General features: G+C 38.2%; 1 protein-coding gene across 7 annotated transcripts in view; it reads right to left on the minus strand.

Moving 5' to 3' along the window:
• Window positions 1-18,091, minus strand: part of LOC108715830 (dedicator of cytokinesis protein 3-like) — a 176,980-nt gene that overhangs the window by 18,331 nt on the left and 140,558 nt on the right. For 5 of the 7 annotated variants that reach the window (XM_041561690.1, XM_041561686.1, XM_041561688.1 and 2 more), the window contains 14 exons: window positions 17,735-17,829; window positions 17,339-17,414; window positions 17,107-17,207; window positions 15,645-15,703; window positions 15,385-15,533; window positions 14,684-14,769; window positions 14,256-14,282; window positions 10,762-10,857; window positions 9,689-9,749; window positions 9,496-9,589; window positions 7,710-7,858; window positions 6,118-6,204; window positions 2,732-2,836; window positions 291-432 (listed from right to left, as the gene is read on the minus strand). In XM_041561690.1, the coding sequence (XP_041417624.1) occupies window positions 291-432; window positions 2,732-2,836; window positions 6,118-6,204; window positions 7,710-7,858; window positions 9,496-9,589; window positions 9,689-9,749; window positions 10,762-10,857; window positions 14,256-14,282; window positions 14,684-14,769; window positions 15,385-15,533; window positions 15,645-15,703; window positions 17,107-17,207; window positions 17,339-17,414; window positions 17,735-17,829 (1,327 nt within the window). The remainder of the gene's footprint in view (window positions 1-290; window positions 433-2,731; window positions 2,837-6,117; window positions 6,205-7,709; window positions 7,859-9,495; window positions 9,590-9,688; window positions 9,750-10,761; window positions 10,858-14,255; window positions 14,283-14,683; window positions 14,770-15,384; window positions 15,534-15,644; window positions 15,704-17,106; window positions 17,208-17,338; window positions 17,415-17,734; window positions 17,830-18,091) is intronic. The other 2 variants (XM_041561689.1, XM_041561687.1) reach the window with 1 other exon arrangement.

An 18,091-nucleotide genomic window follows, 5' to 3' on the forward strand; every position in this document is an offset into this window, starting at 1 on the left:
TTGGGTTTTTACCCGGCACTGATGCAATAGACACAAATTATGTACTGACTCTATTCTAACCTAAATGGAAATATCTCCTACTTACTGCACAGAGTTACATTAATTTTATGTTTCTATAAATATTCAATGCAAACATAGTGGCAGATGTTTTTCTAGTCTGTGTGCTTTCAGTGGCCAGCTGCTTAGTCTTACTGGCCATGATTGATTCCTTAATCTGATCAGTGCAATGTCCCTTAAAAACGAAATGGCCTATTAAGCAAAGCTGCTAGACACCCCACAGTGCAGGATACACTGAGCGTCACTCTGCAGAATGGTGTCATCAGGATGGTTAGGATGTTGCATTGCAATAGCCTGGGGGAACTCGCTGAGCATCCTTTGCTGGAACGCCTCCAGACGCTCGTAGTCATGCCCCCTGCACACAAATTCCTTGTTCTGCAGAGAGAAGGAGCAGGTCAGGATGTAGAAGGACCACTGGCAGGGAAGAGGGTCACGTATGGAAGGAACCATGTGGATTGGGTTTAAAGGGAAAATTATTCTTGCAGGTTAGGACTTTGGTTTCTAGGCCAAAGGTGATCAAAGATCAAAGGATGACTATGACCACAATCTGGCCTACTAGATCTATATATATAATATATATATATATATATAATATAAATATATATATAAAATTCTAAATCTTACTTGCTCTGCTTCTAAGATAAAGGTAACAATGAGCTGACTCTAAATCTTTAGATACAGTTATTGATCAGCATATCTGAAAGTTATAACTTTGTCCCTTAGTTAAGGTATAAGTAATTCCATGCTGAATTTTTAAATCTGTGCCGGGGTAATATGATTCTAAATCCTTATAATGCAGCATCTTCCCTAAAGGTAGAAACAATCCAGGACTAAATCTTTATAGCCTGTCTCCCTAATTGTAGCAGTAAACTCACTTCCAAATCACCATCCCCCTCCTCGCTGCACAGAAAATCAATGGGAAGATTCATAGACTGCTTTAGAGAACTGATCTGTTAATAATAATGGTTCTTAGTTTATATTGCCGGTACGAACAGAAAACCTATAGGGTTCATTTATGGCCTAAAATGGACACAGACATTGCATGTTGATGCCATTTATTAAAAGTAGTTGCGTCCAATGGAGCACCTTGCTCTTTGCGCATTACTGGAGTCCATCTGCTTCATCTCATGGATGGATTTTTAAAACTTGAATAATCCCCTCTCTGCAACCTGCCTCTTCATTCTTTTGTTGTGCAGGAGTCAGATTTTGATTAAGAGAGAACAGATGGCCTTAATACACTGTCTATGAAAGGAGACAACACACCATTCATGTATTAGAGTTGTCAATCAAACTCTTAGACTATTAAAAGTCATCTGGAAGAGCTTTCCCTATATAACTTCAGGTCTTATAGCAGGGCATCTGGCTCTGCGGATACCGAGAGTTTCAGTTCATACATAACGTAAAGTTGGAAACCCAGCTTGTTGAGCCTACAGCCAAACACATGGATCAAACAAAGGGGTATTTTATTAAAAAGTAAAGTTAAAGATCACCACAGTTGACTAGAGTGAAATTCCGCGACTCTCCATTCATATCTATGGGATTTTTAAAGGCATATTTATCAAATGTTGAACTTTCACCCTTTGATAAATACGCCTTTAAAAATCCCATAGAAATGAATGGAGAGTGGCGGAATTTCACTCTAGTGGACTGTGGTGATCTCTAACTTCACTCTTTCATAAATATACCCCCAAGACCAGTTTATTGACTAAAAGTCGGATTTATCAGGTATCCAACTAAAGCTGGCCATAGATGCAAAGATCCGATCGTACAAATCATCGTACGATCAGACTTTCCCATCTCCCGACCCGCCACTAACCATTCAGATCAAAGTCTTACCAGTCAGATTAGTTAAAGAACAGATCAGCAATGTTCTTCCCCTGACAGCAATCGTACGATATCTATGTCCAACCAAAGCTAGGGACAGTCTCCCACTGAAAATCATACGATCGGCAATACACGCAGAGATATTATCGGCAGTCGACAGAAATTTTCTAACCTGTCCGATCGACCAAACGACTGATCTCCGCCGGACAAAAATGTCGGGACTCTCCACACACGGTTCAAAAATCGTACGAATCCTCGATTCGTACGATCATATCTTTGCGTCTATGGCCAGCTTTAGGAATCCACAAGGATAAGTAACTGAACATTTTCTCCAGTATCTACACTTTCTGGACTGTTAGGAGAACTGACACATTTATCAGGGGAGATATCTGTACCAATTTGCCAGAACGTGCTAGGCTGGTTTAAGCAGTACTGAGTGCTAATATCTAAGATGTCATTCACATGTAGGGATTAAAGATTTGGAAAAAAATTTACCAATTTGTTCCAGCATGGAAAATCTATTTTTACATGTAAAATAGCAAAAGGTCCCAACTTCATGGGCCATTAGATGCTTTCCTCAAATGGAAGGAGGAGGTTTACAGCTGGAATTTTCTAAGACCTCCATGTCCCCAATGTAAATAGGTTATTAGGTGGTGAAACTGATGATATTAGACACAAGCCGAGGGTATGGAGGGTGCAGGCTTTGTGAAACAGGACAGAAGGTACTTCAGCTTAAACACACAATGCTAGAGGTAATAGTGGGAATGCCATTTAGTTGAGGGAGGTATTGAGCAAGCAAGACATGTGAGGTACCCAATACTTGGCAGGAAAGGCTCACAAATGCTCTCACCCTCAGGAAGAAAGGAAACTTCTTTCCATAAAATCCTACTCGGAAAAACTCAGGTTCCAGACGCTGTTGGTCCATAATATGATCATAATAGGAGGCCTCCATTTTCTGCGTCAAAAGGAGGAGACAAGAGGTGTAGAACACAAAAAAGAGCAAGTTGTAGAGAAAAGTGAAATAAGAAAGTCAAATTACTCAGAATAGATAAAAGTGGGCACATTTTAAAATGAATTACAAAATAACTGTAAACCTTTATAAACACAGTAAATTATTTATTTACAGTGTATATATATATATATATATATATATATATATATATATTTATATGAGTATACATATATATGTGCACTGTGTATATATATATGTATAATATATATATATATATAGATTTTTTTTTATTTATTTAATTTATTTTTTTTCTTTAAGATGTTAGAGCCAAACACTTAATTATGCTTAATTCATGGGATCAGCCATAGTCATACAGGACAGAATCTCTCTGAATATTCTATCATCAAACATTAAAACATGAAACAAGCAAGACAGTGTAGAATCTACCAAAGCCATGGCCATTCTAGTATAAGAGAGGGAAGTCTTATCATTGGAATGCCAATATGTTTACTTGACAAAATAGGAAATTAGGAAACGGTGCATAACAAATGTATATCCTCACTACTCCTCTTTTCCTTTTTAATCTCAAGGCTGAAAGTTCCTATATTATTTTTTCTTTGTTTTGTATTTTAATATTGTTTTCTGACCCTATCCTGTACCCCCCAATAACTTTGCATTATCACACACTTGTAAAGTTCTCTTTTTATTGCTTCAAAATAAAAATTACAAGTTACAAAAAAAAAAAAGAAAAGAAAGTTTTAGTGGGCACATATTTTCCTCAAGCAGAAAGCTTACATACAGGGAAGACAGAGTTTTGGGTGGGAAAGCATGAGGTGGGGTCTCTCAAACATCTAGTTTTCTAGTGAAGCCAAATTTTTATCTGATTTATTAAGAATTCTATTGCTTTATTATACATTTTATAAAGGGTAAAACTTAGTCCCTTTGTAAAATGTATAATGAAGCAATAGAATTCTTAATGAATCAGATGAAAATTGAGTGTAGGACTGGCCAGATATGGGATGACTTTGACATATCTTAAATATATTGCAATATATGGACAAACAATCCCTGTTTTGCTTAAAGGGTAAGGCATTTTTCAGTAGCAGTATGCACAAAATGTCTCTGTCTTAAATATATTGATAATGGCTTGAGTGCAGAGGATTCTTGTATTTGTATATATATATATATATATATATATATATATATATATATATATATATATATATATATATATATATATATATATATATATATATGTTATATATGAAACGTTAGTCTTTTGTTAATAAAACATTATCTAATTTGTAAGTCCTGAGAGTGCGGACCTTCTTTACTGAATAATTATTTCAAAATTTTGGACACTGCACCCAGGCAAGTTGAACCTAGTGACGAGAGTGCCGGCTTCCCCAAAGTTTTTATAAGTCACAGAGGAATTCCATGACCATGGAACAAGGATAAAAGCTAATGGATTATGGAACATCAAGATGACTTCTAATATCCACATATTTTACAACACGGAGTAGTTTATTTATTATAATACATGTTTTAATTTTACGTGACACAATCACTAAGCACGGTTTATAACTTACAAAACTCTAAGCATCGTTTATAAGGATATAACTTACAAGATATTCATTGGTCCTGTGTATTACATATACACATTTCATCCTTATAAAGTTAGTTTAGTAATGAAATCAGTGTCTCACGAAACTTGTGTATTATAATATAATAATGTATCCCCATGTTGTAAAATATAAGGCTATTAGAAGTGACTTTGCCATCCCATGACCTGTATAAAAGCGCTTGCCCATGTGTATATTCAGAGACGTTGTTTGGTGTAGATGGTATTGGACCACTGCATATTAAACTGCCTATGCAAAACTGTTTGCTGTTTATGGCTTCATGGTTTGCTTCTACAAATAGTGTGGGGTGCCAACTCTTCGCTACAGGGGAGAAGCAGAGCAGCACATATATCTTTATTGTATATGCATAGGGATTTACAGACATAGTTAACAGAAGAGGCAAGTCAGAGAACATAAATATATTATATCAAGCAGCAGTTATATGTGAAATGTACTGATAATGGCTTCATTACTAGACATCCTTGCCCCAAAGAGCTTACAATCTTAGGAGAGATATCAACTATTAGAGACAACCCAAGCACAACCCAAGAACATGCTCTCAACCCCCTTCATAGATGTAAAACACCATTTAAACACTCCCAGAACAGGTTCCATCTCAACATCCAAGCTCTGTATATCATCATTTAATTCCACATGCCTGAAATGTGTCTCACGACACTCCTAAATCTCTCAATATGAGAAAACTTTTAATTCCACATATAGAAAATACTCTGTGTCTGCTCAGCTGTCACCAATTACAGACCTTTCCCCTTTATTTCTATGCTACTAGATGTTTGAAGAGATAACATAAAAGTCTTGGGTAAGGCCTCAAAGAATGTGAATTAGTGTTGTAAGTAGACATTACTAGGAAGTTTAGGGCCCACTAAATGTTTTTTTTTTTTAATAAATCGTTCAGTGTAAAAAAACTGGGTAAATAAAATATGTTTTCAATATAGTTAGCCAAAAATGTAATGTATAAAGGCTGGAGTGACTGGATGTGTAACATAATAGCCAGAACACTACTTCCTGCTTTGCAGCTCTCTTGGTTTCCACTGATTGGTTACCAGGCAGTAATCAGTATCAGTGACTTGGGGGGGGCACATGGGTCATATCTGTTGCTTTTGAATCTGAGCTGAATGCTGAGGATCAGTTGCAAACTCACTGAACAGTTATGTCCCATGTTGTCCCCCTTAAAGTCAATGACTAACTCCGAGTTAGAGAGCTGAAAATCAGGAAGTAGTGTTCTGTTCTGTTTGACATCCAGTCACTCCAGCCTTTATACATTACATTTTTGGCTAACTAACTGTATAAGAAACATTTTTTATTTTGCACAGCCTATTTACCCAGTTTTTATTTTTACACTGAACTGTTCCTTTAAAGATATATTGAACTGCTCATCAGTCAGTGCCTCACTGGGCCCCTATACCTCCTGGTATTTCAGCAGGGTGGCTCTGCTTTTTCTATAGATTTTGCCCCTGAAGTGGATAGAAAGTTGCCCTCAAGGAAAAGAAGAAGGTTTGTTGGGGTATGATAAATTAGATGGAACAGGCAGTGTTGTGACAGCAAAGAATGCCACAAACATGCAGAAGGCATGAGCAGGGCAATAAGCATACAGAAAGAGGGCACAAGGAGGGGAACAGGGACAGTGCAACCAGTCCTCACCAGGATCCAGCTCAGGCTTTGGTAATCATACAGTTTCTCATACTGAGCAGCAAGTTCTCTGCAGAGCGGAATCCCGAACTCCCAGCACTGAGGGGGAAGAAATCAATGGAGAAACAGAGGATGGCGTGAACATTATTATATAAGGACTACAATGGAGCTTTATAAATATGACTTATTTTTTTCAAAACTTTTTTTGGACATAATATTACCTTTATAAATTATTGTTTATCTGTCTGTGCTTTTTCATGAATACTTGTGCAGAACAGCCTTTAGTCTCTTACAGGCCTATTATTTAGCACACATATATCGCACAATTTTACATAATGGAGCTCATTTAGTAAAAATGGGCAAATCTGGGCCACCATACTACTCCACAGAAGGCAATCCGAGATTTACTTTGATTATTTTACCTACCTTATACAGATCAAAGCAAATTGCACATTGATTGGTATTGGTTAAGCCACTGCTGCAATAGCCTCAGGGTTACAGGCTTGCTACTTAAGTACTTATAGTTTTTGCACTACATGGCTCACTAACAATATCTATAGACAAGCTGCATGATCCAGCTCTATCCCTGTTCATTCTCTGTGCAAACAATACTTTTGGGTGCACCTTGCACCACACAGAGAGCAGCCTGCACAGACACAAGGGAGCCCTGTACTTCATACGTCACAGCTTGCACCTTGTACCCAGGGCCAGATTTCCTCCCGCCCCCCCTCACTTCCTACAGGATCAGGCACCTGCGCATGCTTTCTGTACCGGAGAGCTAAGTGCTTAGCACTTACCCATGGGGCTGGGCAGCATGCTAACCCTTAATTTATGCCACCCTAGGCCTGGGCCTTTGTGTCCTCATTGCAAATCCAGGCCTGCCTTGACCTACAATCAAATGGGATGATAGATTCACTGCTTAAAGGAAAACTAAAGCGTAAATAAAGAAGTAGCTAGAAATGTTGTACATTATGTTTTGGGCTTCTGTACCAGCCCAAGGCAACCAAAGCCCTTAAGCAGTAAAGATCAGTGTCTCCAAAGATGCCCCAGTAGCTTCCTATCTTCTTTTCTGCTGATTCACTGCACATGCTCTGTGCTGCTGTCACTTACTGAGCTTAGGGACCCACTCACAATATACAGTACACATAGAATAGAAATGTCACAATATAAGGCTGATTAGTAATTAATACAGATTATAACTACATGGCAGCTCAGAAACCAGTGCAATTAGCATCAGAATTTAATAATCAGCCCTGTAGCATCAGCTTATATTACACTCAAACCTCATTTTCTGCTTGATAATTTTGCGACGACCCCCTGTGACAAGTTTGAAGTCCTGGATCATTGCTGCTATTGAGAAGCTGAAACTTTAGGCTGGTGCAATAAGTTCAGTATATAAAATATGGCATTTTTGGCCACAGTAGTTTTTAGGGTTTAGTTCTACTTTAACAGCAGCATTTTCATTATGTATCAGTGCTATGGGCAGATAAATCCGCACACAGTGTCAATATTTCTGTAGGCATTCGGCTGAATTTACAGGACCTGAACAATGTCAGTCTTTAGAAACCTAGATCTCTATACTGATAACGTGCTATTGTGCTCACCTTGCCCTTATTGAAGTAATGGATGATTTTGCGGCTCAGACCTTCTTTCCGCTGCCACTCACTCTGAGCAGGGTAATTTAGAAACTCCCTTAGAGGACGCTCTTCCCATTGCAGCAATTCCCAGTAGAGAAGCAGGGTGAATGCTGCCTCTGGGAACACAAAATGAAAGGGATTTTAAGAATGCATAGAATAGAGGATAAGGGGATTTGAAAAGAATGATTTGAAAGAATGATTCAAAATGAGAAAGTCTAAGAAAGTTATTCCAATACAGAGAATGCTGGGTATATTTCTGTGCAGCTATGTACACCTACTGACACTCACAGTTACTCCATAGCAATTTAGGTTGAAAAAAGACCACATTCATGGAGTTCAACTTTTTATGTATTAATAAAACCTGCCTAACTGATGACTGATCCAGTGAAAGGCAAAACATTTCATTTTATCACAAGAGCCATCCAACCCCTTCTTGAGGCTATCTAATGTATTTTTAATGACTGTCCTTATTCTCTCCCTATTAGTACATGTTTATAGTCATCTATAATGTTCATGAGAATTTTATATATTCCACTAACTTTCCATAAGGCATCATACAATCTTAATTATACCTCATTTACTTTTACCAGCCAGTGAATGAATGAAAAGAGCAATTATTCTCAAGCTTTTTCTTTTACCAAGGCCTCACATGTTTTAATTTTTTTAATTCAGGGTCTTGTTCTGTCCCTGTACCAGTGGAGAAATAAGGGCAACATAATACCCCATGTTAAAGGAATGGATGAAAACTCAGGAGTTTTAGAGATTTATATATATATATATATATATATATATATATATATATATATATATATATATATATATATTTACTAATTCCCATTTCCAGCCCCAAAAAATGTACTTTGCTGATAGATTTAATTATTGTTACGACATTGTGCAAACAGACGTAGTCTTGGTGTTGGATAAAGAGTTTATTAAAAGAGTTTATTATTAGGTAGACAAACAAAAAGGTTTCTTCTTATGCTGTTTAGCCAGTAGATGGCAGACTTTGTTTGTTATGGCCTGTCCAAAGTTGTCATACACTCACAATCCTATGCCTGTAAATGTCTATTGCTTTAAATTGTAAGTAAATGTATGTGATTCTGTATAACACATGATGTACACACTTTGTATGACAGAGTCTTCCTTCATTTGGTGTATATTTTTCATCTGGCTTGTGTTTGTCATTTTTGTGCTCGTTTTTTGCAAAGTGACAAAAAGACCAAGTTTATATGGGATCTAAACCCCCCAAAAAACAAACTCATTTAAACTTAGTCAAGGTGCTTCTCTGAGCACTTTTGCAGTTGACATTTTTTCTACTTTTAGATATCTGCAAATTTAGACTGCTAATGTCTTAGAAAGTACATCATTTTGTAATTATTTTCCTATAAATATATATAAGCAGTGGTGTAACTAGATACTACTGGGCCCCACAGCAAATTATTTTTCAGGCCCCCAAAATGTTTAGCGGTTGACTTGTTTTACCAATATTTATCTAAACTGTATATGAATTAGGGCCTCCTGGGGCCCCTATACCTCCTGGGCCCCCTGCAGCCGCAGGGTCTGCTTCCTCTATAGTTACGCCCCTGTATATAAGTATATATAAAAAGATATACTTGATCTATAACTGTACAGATCAAGTGCTATTTGTATACATACAGTACATCCCAGTGTAAATGCACGTCCAACTATACATATATACAATACATCCTCGTGTATTTCTGCCTGTAAGTGCATGTTCATATGCAGCACATACCTGTGTAGCTCTCTGCCTGAAGGTGCAAGTCGCAAAGCTTATGGATGTATCTCATGAACATTTCTTCTTTATTTATTTCTGATTTATAGAAATTCTGTTTATATGGAAAAAAACAATAGAGACAAATACTTCTTTTCAGTAGGGACACATTTCCAATTGTACTTATTTTATCAGAATTACGCCTTCTATTTACCATTAGATTGACCGTGCATCCTAGTTTCTTGTTTTCAGGCTCCTCGCCTTTCATACAGTCCCTATAATACAAAACAAACAGCCAGCTTATTGTCTTATTACTCCACTAACCCACTTCAACCCAGCTATCCTGGACACTGGACAATCATCAAATGATAGCTGGGCCTAGCTCCATGATGCATCATGCATGCAAGTCCTAAAAACTTCTGAATTATGAGGTCCTGAGGGGCCCCACAAAACAAAAACAGTACGATTAGGAGATATAACTATTTCCAGTGCAAAAGAACTAAAGCCCATAAGCTTTAGTGTGCTCAAATGGACATGTTGGTGGGTAGCATTATTGATTTTTTTCAAATAAAAGGGTCCTGCAAGGTTTTGTTCTGCCCTTACTACAGCGCAGAAATAAGGCCAAACACACAATACCCCATGGTACAGAAATAGATAAAAGGGTATAGATTATTTATCAGAAAGCAAGGGCCTCTAATTCACCATTTTATACCGCCATGAAGATACTGTCCTGAGATTTGCCTCCAAGCTACAGCTCCCATTCCAAATTAAGACACAGAGCATTGCCAGGAGCAGTGCAAATAAGGTTAATGTACCAAACCTTCTCTGTCTCAAATGGCACATTAGTAAAATTCCAGAAGTTTGTGTATATTTGAGCTGATTCTGTTTCAGCTTAATTCCCCTGAAAAAAGGGAAAATGTCATTAGCTTAATGGGAACCATGGGGTGCGTGGCATTTGCAGCCTTCCAATGCAATTTGTACTGTGCACCGACCTTAACTGCCTAATAAGCACATAGTTAGGCCATTTAAATGCTTAGCTGGGAAGTGCAGAAAGGCTCACAGTTTTAAAGTGTATTGGCTCCAAAATTGAGGGTAAAAGCAGGTGAAATGCAACCAAAAAGCAAATCACTTGAAATGCTCAATGGCTATAAAAAAGTCTGCTGATATTCACAGATCTGTGCTCTCTCTCCAGTAGGTTGTCTGATCTCATAAGCCAGACAGACCAGAGAATTGTTTGTTCTGATCAGCAGACCCTGAGTCCAATTTTGCCATAATGAGATGTGTTACCTGTAGTCAAGCAGTCTTTCCATCATACGTGTTACTGATGTAACAAACGAGGCGCCCGGCTCTCTCCACGTCTCTTGCTCAATCTTCTCCAGCAGGCTGAGGTTAGAGGCCACAGTAAGAAAGCAATACACAAGCCTGTCAGCCCATGCACTTTACAAGGCAGAACATGGAAGCTGCAAACCAAAATAACCAAGGCAGGAACAGGAGGAGATAGACAGAAAGAGGGAGAATACTAGTAGACAGGGAAAGGATCACTGTAAGAAAGAAAGCACAAGGGGGGAGCCAAAAACATTTCACCAAAGGTGCAGCTTTGTGTAAGGCATTGTGGGTTCTTTTTTATGAATAAAACACAATTTGCCCACTAGCACCATTTAGTTTCACAATGATTGGTCATTTACCTTAGAATTAACCATTTCCATCCAGACTAAGACTTATAATACATTTCAAGGACAGTGAGACCCACACATACCCAAGCCCCAGGGTTGGACTGAGCTACAATTCCCAGTGTCCAACCTAGCCCTCCCCCACCTACACACATACACACACACACTGCTTACCTCCTCTTTAAAGGGGAACTATCATGAAAATGAAAGTGTAATATTAGCCTCAGCATACTGAAATAAGAAACTTTCTAAATACAAATTATGGTCCGTTTCTGAAATAATCAAGTTTATCTTCACTATTCCTCTCTCAGCATCTGTTTCTCATTCTGTCTTCATTTAGGAGTTGGGGGTCAGATGAATAATCCAATATATCTTATAGGGGGCTCCTTTTGCCTAGAAGATGTATTAGAGCTCACTCTATTAAAATCACCAGACACCATGTCTCTCTACATGCAGAATTTGTACACAAGGCAGTTATTTTGTTAGATTTTGTTTGTACTGGAATCAGTTATTTGAGTGAGCTTTAATACATCTGTTAGGAAAGGAAGCCCCTCCTATAAGATATATTGGCTCATTTATCTGACACCCAACTGCTGCATGAAGACAGAATGAAGAGAAACAGGTGCTGAGAGAGGAATAGTGAAGATAAACTTGATTTCAGAACCAATGCAGAATTTCTAATTGATTGTATTTAGAAATTTTCTTATTTCAGTACGAGGAAGCTTATATTAAATTGTCATTTTAGCAATAGTTCCCCTTTAATACGCCTCTAAAGAGTCTGGGCAGGGGAGTGGACTGGGTTGATGGGGTCCACCAGGCTTTTCACCAGTGTCCCGGTGGGCCAGTCGGACAGTGCCAAGGCCAGACTGACAATCTGCCATGGGGCTGATGTAAGAGGCTATAGACTAACTCTTTATTGGAATTTACTCTATTTTTAATCCCTGTCCAGACCTGCACATGTCCAATTAAAAGTGACTGCCTGTGGCATTTTACCAGGTCATACAGAGTTGATGGTAACATAAGCATGCAGATAACTGCAACATTGCATTAGGACTGTGTTTTAGGCAAATAGCTGCTCCACTGCTTGTGGCTTACAGGTATTCCCATTGCAGAAAACCTGCTGGCCAATATACTTACAGCTAATGTTGTAATTGCCTCTTTCCATAATGCAGGTATTAGTTACACAGGTCGGAGCATGGTGCCAAATTAACTTGTTCAATATTTGCTATTTCATTTAGAGCTGCTTTCTGAAACAAGTGTCCTTGGCATATGGAATGTGTGACTGTTTGCTTTTTAGTTCCACAGCTTGCTTATGCTGCAGCTGTAGTTCTGTATAATTTACAAGGGCAAGAATAAAGATGGTTGTCTTTATAGCACATGCCCCAAGCTACCTGGAAGCAACAAACCACTTCTACTTCAACCTAAAAGATATTCACTTTACAAAATATTGTACCATATCAACCAGTATAACTAGCCTTAGGCTAATGGCACACATATATTTTGCATGGCTCTGCCCCCACTTTTTTCTCATTACTGTATTCTGGATTGGAATTGTGTGCACCGTGTATTTCCCATTCAGGCACATAGCTGTCAGTGCACACAGCAGGGCTTATTTATGAATATAGGAACAGTTACCAGTAGCAACTAATCAAAAATGAATTTAGACAGTGTACAAGAATGAAAGCAAAGACCTGATTGGTTGCTACTGACAACTGCACCTGTGTTTGTAAATGCAGTGTTTTGATTATCAGGGTTCTGCTTGAGATGGATGCAGAGATTATTGACAAAGGCCATGTGACATTGCCCGGTGCTACGATTCCCGGGGCTCATGTCTAGGGCATTAGAGGATCTCTTTTGTCTTTATTTTGCTTCCTTGGACATTAGTAATAAAAAGTGGCCACTTCAAGCATTTGCACCAACATCTCTAATAAAGACGTCCATGCAACTTTATTGTACCCACCCTAATAAAATTGACCTAAGCATAAGAGAACTAACGAAGTTTTGCTAGGCAGAATCGATCGATCGATAGCGTCATTTTGCTTTGGAATGCTCGCACTGCCAAAGTCGCTAGTGTTCAGCACCCAAGATGCAACTTTGCATTTTAGTGAAATTGCATAATGGTAACGAATTTTGACCTGGCGAAGTGGCGCTACATTTGCGAAGCATTCACTGGCGACAATTCCCCTTTAGTGAATCTGTCCACAAGTTGTTATGAATTTACTTGCTTACTTTCCTGCTGGTGTGTCTGCTGATTGGAACTGCACACACTACCTGCTGCACCCTATGCACATGTCTACCATGTATACCCTTATTTCTGGCCCTGGAGGGTTGTGATTATCAACACTTTTTGCTGTTGTTTTGCTGCTGTTTCACTCTTCTTCAACTGTAGACTTTTTTATTATCACATAATCCTATACAGTTGGCTGCTATCCAGTCATTATGCTTATCCAGCTCAGCTTCTTATACACACACCAGGGCTCTACTAAATCAGCGCAAAGTTTTACCCACAATCTCTCAAACTACCAGTATTTGGCAAATCATACATAAGACATAGTGCCAACCTCTTATTGTTTGAATGCTGTCAATAATGGTGTGTACACTCAATAAATGATTTAGTGTGTTAAGTGGTGCCAATTAAGTCAACTGTGTGTGTGTAGGTGCAGTATTTAAAGGGAAAATCAAAAGTAACACCCCTTCAAGGAAGGAAGGAATTCCAGTGCTCCCTCACATTCATGCACCCTATACATTCATGCACATTGGTGATATTGGTAAGTTTTATGGAGCATGTATAATACCAAATGTAAAAAGAAGTATGGTCAGCATGCTGGGGTCCCATTAATAATATTTATATATACATACATATATATATATATATATATATGGTGAGGAAAGGCAATGAGAAGGCACTGCATGCAAACTGACATATCAAAAGGATCCATATTTAAGGGTGGGTATCCAAGGACAAGGATTTGCAAGACACAAATATATAAAATAACCCAACATTATACAGGAACACACACATAAACAAGGCACAATGGAAAATGCATGCACACAAACACAGTACACATATGTTCACACTTTGGGAAAGGTTGAATTACAGGCCAGTCTTACCTGGGGTAGGGACCAAACAGCTGAGAGCTGTCGCAGCAGCGGGGAAAGGGTACAAATACAAAGAAATCATGATACACTTCCCCCGAGACAATATAATAAGTGCATCTGTTCTGAGCCATAAAAGACAGATGTAATTATCTGTCTCTTCATTAATAAAAGAGAACTTCCTCCATTTATTACATTTAATTGTTTTACTAAACCCTGGGCTTTGTTATTCTTTATAACTATAATGTTTTGGAATTAACTCTTTATACCTCACCATGTGAGCTGCACTGAGGCGGCTCACAACCCCTTAAGTAAAAGTCACAATAATCAGTATAGGCTAAAGAAATATATGTTAGGATTGTGTAAACTGTCCTTAATTTGCCCTATATTCCTGCCCCAAATCCCTTTTCCCCAGCATATTATCCCTAAATGAAGATACTCACAGAAGGCTAAAGAGCTCTCGATAGTTTTCATCGCCTTTTCCTTCAGACACAATGCTATCCAGTTTGTCAATAAGCTCAGCCTCTACCTACGGAAGAAAATGGGTTTGAGATATAGACATAGAAGCTGAAGAATTGAGCTGGAGAATTCTGGCCTCAACATAATTTCATTGGCGCAAGAGTTCCAGTGCATGTTAGGAAATCCTTAATACTGAGTTTTCAAGTGCTGTGATCTATATCCCCTGTTTGACGTCCTATACACAATGATCTACAATATTACTGATTCATTTGCTTTGTCTAGCTTTGTGGACTTTAATTTATTTCTGTGTGGGCAAGTACAGGTATAAGATCCCTTATCTGGAAACCCGATATCCAGAAAGCTCCGAATTACGGAATGGCTGTCTCCCATAGACTCTATTTTATCCAAATAATCCATATTTTTAAAAATGATTTCCATTTTCTCTGTAATATTAAAACAATACCTTGTACTTTATCCCAACTAAGATATAATTAATCCTTATTGGAAGCAAACCCAGCCTATTGGGTTTATTTAATGTTTAAATGAATTTCTAGTAGACATAAGGCATGTAGACCCATATTATGGAAAGATCCGTTATCCGGAAAACCCCCAGGTCCCGAGCATTCTGGATAACAGGTCCCATACCTGTACTTTATGTATGAACTGCATCTCTCAGACTTCTCACCTGTTTAAAGTTTCCATTCCTCCGTTGCTCACAGTCCATCATGTCATGGAAGATGGGGATCATTATGTTCCGCACCTCAGGCTGTGGCACAAGAGACACCCCAAGAAAAGGGCCAATCATCCCTGGGATGAAGTGATATTTGTGCTCACCTAGAGTAAGAATATAGAGGAATGCTGGGAATAGAAAGGCTTCAGAGAGAGAGAGAGAAAGCTAAAGAAGAATGTGGGATAATGGCACAAACACTCTTAGCACATACTTACCTAAGTTTTGCCACATGTTGAATAGTTCGTAAGTCATCATTACTCGCATGTCTCCATACCTAGGTTATATGAAACAGGCTCATAAAATGTACCACATTTAGGAAGGTGTAAAAAAAAAAGTCATTAAAATGCACCAGTCAGTGAATTAGCCATGTTTGTTTTACTGTGACAGTTAAAAGAACCACAAATTAAAGCCTCGAGCCTAAAGAGGAGATCATCTGCAACTGACCTACCTACAAGCTTCCATTGTTTTTGGTACTGTAGGTCAGAGGGAAGTTGACATGCATTCTTATATATATATATATATATATATATATATATATATATATATATATATATATATATATATATATAATATATATATATATATATATATATATATATATATCGAAAACAGCATTATCTGAATTATGTTTTTGCTTTTTATAACATTAATTTTGCTTCCAAAAATGTTTTTTTTAGCAGAAGGTGCAATAATGTTGCCATTAAAAGCCCCCTCCTTGATGTAGCCATTGGAAGACTCCCCCTGCTGCCATGGTTACACTAATATTTTCCAGTGTCAGTCTCAGTACAGGAGATACACCCACCAGCAGTCTGGTTTGCATCTGATACTATAACATATCACCTGTACCCTGCAGCTCTGTGCTGTCTTTTTTGGGCCATCTGACAAAGCCAAGTAACCATGACTGATCAGGGGCTGCCTGTATGACTTCTATTTTGGGGTCTGGGAGGAATTTTTAGTCCCCTAAGATAATAGTACAGGTAAAAAGCATATCTTTAGAGGGATCCTGTCATCGGAAAACATATTTTTTTTTCAAAACGCATCAGTTAATAGTGCTACTGCAGCAGAATTCTGCACTGAAATCCATTTCTCAAAAGAGCAGATTTTTTTATATTCAATTTTGAAATCTGACATGGGGCTAGACATTTTGTCAATTTCACAGCTGCCCCCAGTCATGTGACTTTAGGAGAGAAATGCTTTCTGGCAGGCTGCTGTTTTTACTTCTCAATGTAACTGAATGTGTCTCAGTGGGACATGGGTTTTTACTATTGAGTGTTGTTCTTAGATCTACCAGGAAGCTGTTATCTTGTGTTAGGGAGCTGCTTTCTGGTTACCTTCCCATTGTTCTTTTGTTTGGCTGCTGGGGGGAAAAGGGAGGGGAGTGATATCACTCCAACTTGCAGTACAGCAGTAAAGAGTGATTGAAGTTTATCAGAGCACAAGTCACATGACTTGGGGCAGCTGGGAAATTGACAATATGTCTAGCCCCATGTCAGATTTCAAAATTGAATATAAAAAAATCTGCTCTTTTGAGAAATGGATTTCAGTGCAGAATTCTGCTGGAGCAGCACTATTAACTGATTTATTTTGAAAAAATTTTTTTTTCCCATGACAGTATCCCTTTAAAGTTAAGTTAGAAAAGATATGCTTTCCCTTTCCCATATTGCAGAGGACACTTACTTGTCCAGTATCCTCCTTCTCTTTGCTGCAGCAAAGTTCTCTAGCTGGAGGCTGGGCTGATTAATAAAAAGGACAGCAAGGCTGAAGTAGGAGTTCCACACCTAGGGCAAAACACCAAACATCATTAGCATTCACGGTTCGGCTAAAAAGTGGCAAAACCAGGGACATCAAGCAATACAATTTGTGATTTTATTATTGTGTTATTTATTTTCTAATTCTAGGATCTGCATACCTTGAAGTCAAAGTTTCCATCGCAGAAGTTCTTGTGCACAGCTGGGGACACGTACTGAACTGTTGTTACCATTACACTGTATAAAAAGAAACATTAGAAGTGCCAGCACCTGTTTATATAATAATGTCCTTGCTATGGGAATGCATACAGTATACAGTATATTGCTAAAAGGAAGAATAAATTGATGATATAAGGAAGAGTAACTTCTCAAAAACTAGATCAGTTGCATATAATCATATATAATTATTAGTTCTCTAATGGAAAACCTTCTATTGGTAATTTCCCCAAACAAAAACTTCACCCTCCTCCCCTGATATTGCTGGTGGGGTGCCAAAGTTCAGTGCAACCATGTGTAGTGATGTGTAATGATGTGTTATTTGCTAACTCTGCCCTTACTTGCTGGCGAGGAGTCTCATGACTGTCCAGTCTGGGGGAAAGACACTTAACTTGAGCAAATTCCGAAAAACACAGAAAATCTTCAGCAGGAATTCCTAGGGGAGAAAAAAAGGTTGATTGAGTTTGCAGTGTTACAATACACACGACGTGTCTAGGGATGCGACCTAGTTTGGTATTTTACAGTCCTGGCTGGTAAAAATGATGGTTGATCCCAATGTTATTAATAGGGAAAAAAGATAAATATATAGGATGGCAGGTATTTTTTTCCAGAAAAGGTGGCAACCCTAGAGGTGTCCCATTGTCATCTAACATTATTTCAGTTTTCTGATTTAAATGATAGTTGAACAATTCATTTGA

The sequence above is a fragment of the Xenopus laevis genome, chromosome 4S (genome assembly GCF_017654675.1).
Source record: "Xenopus laevis strain J_2021 chromosome 4S, Xenopus_laevis_v10.1, whole genome shotgun sequence".
NCBI classification, from domain to species: Eukaryota; Metazoa; Chordata; class Amphibia; order Anura; family Pipidae; genus Xenopus; species Xenopus laevis.